Below are 6,786 nucleotides of genomic sequence, written 5' to 3'. Positions count from 1 at the left end.
GAGAGAGAGAGAGAGAGAGAGAGAGAGAGAGAGTCAGTCAGAGACAGAGACAGCACGTTCTGGTAGCGTAGTGGTTACGAATTTACAAATTGGGCTGCGAACCACCAAGGTCATCAGTTCGAAACTACTACCAGCTGTTCCACGGGAGAAAGATGAGGCTTTCTGCTCCTGTAAAGATTTACAGCCTCAGAAACCCTGTTCAGGGTCGCTATGGGTCGGAACCGACTCCACGGCACATAACAAAAACAACAACAACTACAGTGAGAGAGAGACAGTCCTGGTGTGGCGCTGTAGGATAAGCACCTCAAGCTCAGCAGTTCAACTCAAAAGTCTCTGTAAGTCAGAACCAACTCGACAGCACTTAATCACACATACACACACATATGTATGTGTGTGAATGGTAGCTCCATACAATAAGCATTGACTGGACTGTGAATCACAAGGTCCACGGTTCAAGTCACTAGGCGTTCTGTGGGAGAAAAATGAAGCTTTCTGCTCCCTCAAAGATTTAAAGCTTCAGAAACTTTGTACAGGGTCACTGTGAGTTGGAACCGACTAAACGGTTCCTAACAACAATAACAAATATATATATATGAAGAAATTAAACTATGTGGCTTCTTTACTCTGTAAGTCTATTATTTTATTGGGCATGTATTTTATGTGCCTTTGCCTTCAAAACTCTTAAAAACTAACAATAAATACACACAGAACTGTAACAGAGGAAGACCTTCAACAAAATGAACTGACACAGTGGCTGTGATAATGAGTTCAAAAACAGGAATGATTGTTTCACTCTGTTATCCATAGGGTCACTGTGAGTTGGAGCTAATTTGATGACACCATAAAGGTTATGAGTCGGGCTGCTACCCTCAAGGTAAGCAGTTCAAAATTACCAGCTGTTTCACTGGAGAAAGATGAGGCCTTCTGCTGCTGTAAAGATTTATAGCCTCGGAAACCCTATGTAGGGGTCACTATGAGTCCATGGCAGACCACCACCACCACCACCAACACCACCAACACCATTTACAGAAATAATAATGTCCTTTAGGAGATCTGAAGTACAGTCACTTGCAATTGCAATGATCAAGAAAGACTTTTTGGAGCCGATGGTATGTTAGCCAGGCTTTATAGGATGAAGAGAATGTGGAAGGGGAGTGCATTTCAGTTAGAAGGACTGGCATGAACAAACAGTATAAGCCATACTTAGGGGAAAAGCAGATGATCCCAAATGGCAGCTGGAACAAACAAAATTGAAGTGTAAGGAGTGCAGGATAAAGTGACAGTAGAAAAGTAGGATGGAAATATACTTGTCAAGGTCCCAAATATTTGTGAAGTGAGAACTGTATACCAAAGCAATGGGAAACCATAGGAAAGCATTCAGCCAAGTGACCTGTGTGAAGGATACTCTATTCTAGCAAGTATAGAGGTAATGAGAAGTCAGACTAATTCAAAAGGGAGTGAATGAAGGCCTGTATTCAAGAGAGGATAAGAAAGATATTTCATTGGCAGATCTAAAAGAAAGGTAACAAACATTTTAATGAAAGGGGAACAAATATGAAAAAGAGAGGCATGTCAGAAGGTCAGAACCAACATCAATGAAAAAATAGGGACAAATGTGAGGACACTAATTCAGGGCATACATAGACTACCAAACATTTTGAAAAATACACAAACAAAAGTAGACAAAATAGATGATTGGGACATACTAAAAAGTAAAAACTTACGTGCATCAAAAGACTTCACCATAAGAGTAAAAAGGGAACCCACAGAATGGGAAAAAATCTTTTTCAACGACACATCAGACAAGGGACTTATTTCTAAAATATATAGGAAACTACAACACCTCTACAAGAAAAAGACAAATAACCCAATAAAAAAATGGGCACAGGCCATGAACAGACACTTCATCGAGGAGATCTGGGCAGCCAACAAAAACATGAAATGTTCACGATCACTAGTCATTAGACAGATGCAAATCAAAACAACAATGAGATATCTCACACCAGCAATAACAGCAAACATCAAAAGAGTAGCAGAAAATAAATGCTAGTGAGGATGTGGAAAGACTGGGATGCTCCTGTATTGCTGGTGGGATTGCAAAATGGTCCAACCTCTCTGGAAAGCAATATGGCACTTCCTCAGAAGGATGGAAATAGAAAGACCTTATGATCCAGCAATTCCTCTACTTGGTATTACCCACAAGAAATACGAGCCATAACACGAATAGATACATGCACACCAATGTTCATAGCAGCACTATTTACAATAGCAAAAAGATGGAGACAGCCTAAGTGCCCATCAACTGAAGAATGGATAAACAAACTGTGGTACATACACACAATGAAATTGTGCTACCTTAAAGAATAACAAGGAAGCTGCAAGCCACCACATAACATGGATAAACCTTGAGGACATTATGTTGAGTGAAATTAGTCAGTTACAAAGAAGAAATATTGCACAGGACCACTACTGTAAAAGACTAAGAAAAAGAACCCATACTAAAGGGGGGTGGGATTATCTGCTGGTTATCGGGATGTGGGGGGTGGAGTGAGTGGAAGGTGGAGCACAGGGTGGGGAACAGACACAGGATAGTTTGGGTGCTAGGAAGGGGGGCAATACACAAGAAGGGGAAGAGGAATGGAAGTACAAGGCAGATGAAAAAACAATTAGGCAGGTTTGCATGGGCTAAGTGGGACAGAGATAAAGAATGATGTATGCACAACATTGGAACAACAGGGCTCTGGGATGCAGGGATTGAGACATGGTTGGAATGGGTAAAAGAGAGGAAATAATGTTAAGATGCTTGGCTGACTTGTGAATCTAGGTTTCCCTGGCATACCATTATAAAATAAACACTTAAGGGGGAGAGAAAGGAATAGCCAGAAATATCACCATAGAAAGCTTGTAAGTCCGTCTTCTGACTATAACTGATTGGAATACCTAAAATGGGGCTACAACATGCCCAGTGAAGGAGGCTTCCTGTGGAGCCTCTGCATTACGTAAGACCATAAGTGAAATCCTGAACCCCATCCAGAATCTTCTGAAGTGGGAAATTTCCACTTAAAAGGACACGTAGCTGCCTGCAGCAGCTAGAACAAAAGATACTTCTTGAAAGAAAGACCAACAGGAAAAATATAAAACAATAATGGCAGTCCAACTGATTAATACAAGAAGAAGCAAGTTGCTCGCCCAGGAGACATCAAGGCAAGTGGTCAGGTCCCCTCAGGGCAAACCCCAATCCAAGATTAAAACTCAATGGGAATACATGAGCAGACGTGCACTCTGATTGGTGACCACGTTAGTCACAGATAAGGAGAAGTGAGGGAAAAACAGCAATGAAGCTGCGAATTAAGCCCTACAATGTTCAATAGACTCCTGTGAACCCAGGTGGAGACCTGGTTGGCCAGCAATGTGGGACTCTTGGGCCCAGAGTCAGTGACATAGCCACAGAGGACTAGAATGGAGAGTGAAGTGTCCAGCTGATAAGAAGAGAGGGCATAAGCATAAGAACACCCACACTTACAGATAATTCCCACCTGACCTGGCTTTAATGACTGAATGATCAGAGCTCAACCAGAAGAAGAAAGAAGAGGAAATCTGATACAATTTGATGAACTTGACCTACACCTATGGATGCAGTAGCTCAAAAGAGGGAACAAATCTTTATAGTGAGGATCATTCCCATCCCCTCCATACACAGAGTAGACAGGGATGGGCAACTTGGACATTGGCTACCCAAAATGGGGTGGGGGTGGGGGTGGCTACAAAGGCAGGAAATAACTGGTTTACAACCTTTCAAGCAGGAGACTAGATCCAGTGGGTGTGGAGGAAGGTAGGTAGACTCTCCACTTAGTAGTATCTAATCTGTATGGGCAGGGCTGATGAAAGGAGATGGGGATAGGTCTCTTGTGATTGTTTCATTGCCATGGTTAATTGTTATCAGGACTGACTGCGAGGGTTGGAAACGTAAAGGTAGACATTTTGTAGCAAAAGGAGGAGAGTGATTGACTTTGTAGTCTAGGAGCGGAGGTCCATGAGACCATCTAGGGAGAAGAGCAGAGAGTAGGACGCTACCCAGAGCAGCAGTGACGCCAGAGATGGAGGCAGAGACGATGACGTGGAGAGATGGAGCAGCTGGGGACTTTAGACCCAGAGACGGAGGGCCTGTGTGCTGACGACCGGGTGGCAGGCTTGCAGGGTATACCCTTTGTTTGGTTGATGATGTATGGAGGAGATTGTAACCATGGCAGTGAAACAATATACGATAGGATGAATGTAAAGCTAATTTTCTCCCAAGTAAACTATCACATAATTCACAATAAAACATAAAAAAAAAAAAGGTCAGAGCCAAGAAGGTCCTGTGAAATTATTGGTTCAGTGATTATTTTTTCAACTAGAAAGATTTTTTCATTTAATTGTTATAAAATACATCTAACAAAATGATTTCCATTTAAACCATCCTAGGAGTACTGGTGTGGCGCGGTGGGCTAATGTGTCAGACTGCAAAGTCATTTGAACCACAAGGTCGGTGGTTCAAGCTTACCAGCTGCTCCTTGGAAACCCTGTACAGGGTTGCTATGGGTTGGAATTGACTCGACGGCACTTAACAACAACAGGTGTATAATTCAGTGACATTAAACACATTCACCCTGTTGTACAACCATCACCACTATTTCCCAAGTTTGTCATCACCCCAAACAAAAAGTCAGCATCCCTTAAGCAATAACTCCCCACCTGCCTCTCCTCCCAGCCCCTGGTAATCACTAACATCCTTTTGTCTCCAAGCATTTGCCTATTTGGGTATTTCATTTAAGCGAAATCATACATTTGTCCTTTAGTATCTTTGACTTTTCAAAGTTCATGTGTATCTAGCATGTATTAGAACCTCACTTTTCTTTATGGCTGAATCATAGTGGGTAACTTGTTGGTATGCTAACCAAAAGTTCAGCAGTTCAAATCCACCAGTCACTCCACAGGGGGAAAAAAAGATGGCTTTCTGCTCCCATAAAGATTTACAGTCTCTGAAACCCTACACAGTGTGGCTGAGTCACTCGATGACAGGTGAGTTTTTAAATTTCTAGATTGTAAACATTTCAAAATTATAAATACTCTTTTTTAATCAAGTATTACTGATATAGTGAAAAGTAAAAGGTGTGTCCTAACAGTCTAAGTCCTGCTTCCACAGGCAGCCCTGTTAATACCGCTGCATCTCTGTAGCTATGCTGTTATTTCAAGTGCTCTGGTGGCTCCATATGATAAACACTTGACTGCGAACCAAAGTCCCCAGGTGGAGCCACCAGATACCGCAGCTTTCTGCGGCTTCGAAGATTTATAGCCCCTGGGAATCCTATAAAGGTCTCTATGTGTTGGAACCAACTCCACCACTTAAAATTATTCCAGTGTTGGGAAGGGGAGAGCCGATAAAAGGGCAGTACTTTAAAAAAAAAATTATACATAAAGGAATCATAAACATCTACAACTTTCGTTTTCTAGATTACAGATCTTTCCATGCCAGCTATATATAAATCCACCTCAATGTTTTTTGCTGCCACAAACCGGTATTAATTTTCTTTGTATAAAGTACTTTTTTGTGTGTAAGTATACCTGTATACTGAATTCCTGAAACAGGAATTACTGAATCAAAAGGATGTGAATTTAAAATGTGGACGAATCCGGCCAAACTGTCAGGACACAATGCCTTTTAAAGAGAAGGTAAACAGGGACCTATACACGTGGTTGGGGAGTTCTCAGTGCGGACGAGCGACCATTGTTTTGCTCCTGCAATTCCTATTTCAAGGCAAAGGCCAGTGAGACAAACAAGAGGCATAAACGAGCCCGTAGACACACACCTCCAGGCTAGACTAGAATCCTGGCCTCCCGCTTCTCAGCTCAGTGTTCTTGTTAAATGCTGTCGAGTCGTTCTGACTCAGCGATCCTTATAGGGTTCCCAAGGAGCGACGGGTGAGTTTGAACCACCAACCTTGTAATTAGTAGTCCACTGCTTATCCTATAGCACCACATCCTCTGAAATTCTGGCTATTTTCTGTCTTTCCTGCGACTGGGAAAGTCACTCCCCTCTCCCATGCACTCAGTCCCCATACTTGGGGGTGTCTCTGCCTGCTCGAGAGAGCTTCAGGATCCTCTCACCGATGGTTCTGGTTCAGCAAGGAGAAAAGCGGGCCAAGGCGCATCTCCGCCGTTTGGTCTCGAAGTTCGCTGAGCGGCACGGCTTGCAGCACCGAATGCAGCGCGCGCAGTTCCTCCAGCGGCGCTTCTAACCGCGACACCTCCCGTAACAGCGCTAGAACCTGAGCTGCCATCTTGCCCCCGTCCGCCGTCACGCCTCCCGGGACGTTTCTCCCAGCATCGCGAGATCTACGTAGGGCCGCCTCCCTCCTTTACTTATCCGCTGTGAGGGAGAACCACCAAGCGGCACCAATCACAATGTTGAGCTAGCGAACGAGCCTCACGTGACCGGATCCGGTAGTGCCGAGTCCGCGGTCACGGCCGGTTGCGTGTTTTGGTGGGTTGTCAACTTGCGCGCTGCTCAATTGGGCACGTAATCTGCCATGCCTGTCGGTTTGAGTTTTTGCCAGAGAGCAAAGACTCCCAATAACGTAACGCAAGTGAAATGATGAGGACGAACCGTAGATTAAACGGTTTCGCGGGCGCTCTCCAAGCCCAAAATTCTGGCTCTCGGCAGCGGGAATTGTGGAGGCCGCTGTGACTTTCACAGCGACTGAGGTGACACCAGGCAGAGTGGAGGCGGTGGGTGGAATTCCTGAT

General features: G+C 44.0%; 1 protein-coding gene across 2 annotated transcripts in view; it reads right to left on the bottom strand.

Moving 5' to 3' along the window:
- PSMD5 (proteasome (prosome, macropain) 26S subunit, non-ATPase, 5) overlaps positions 1-6,323 on the bottom strand; it is a 37,047-nt gene extending 30,724 nt beyond the window's left edge. For both annotated transcript variants that reach the window (XM_006865669.1, XM_006865670.1), the window contains exon 1: positions 6,148-6,323. In XM_006865669.1, the coding sequence (XP_006865731.1) occupies positions 6,148-6,320 (173 nt within the window). In that variant the 5' untranslated portion in view covers positions 6,321-6,323. The remainder of the gene's footprint in view (positions 1-6,147) is intronic.
- Positions 6,324-6,786: the final 463 nt, after the last annotated feature.

Source organism: Chrysochloris asiatica, unplaced genomic scaffold (assembly GCF_000296735.1).
Source record: "Chrysochloris asiatica unplaced genomic scaffold, ChrAsi1.0 scaffold00081, whole genome shotgun sequence".
Classification (NCBI taxonomy): domain Eukaryota; kingdom Metazoa; phylum Chordata; class Mammalia; order Afrosoricida; family Chrysochloridae; genus Chrysochloris; species Chrysochloris asiatica.
The sequence above is the reverse complement of the archived record's forward strand: the minus strand, read 5'-3'. Positions and strand labels throughout refer to the sequence as shown.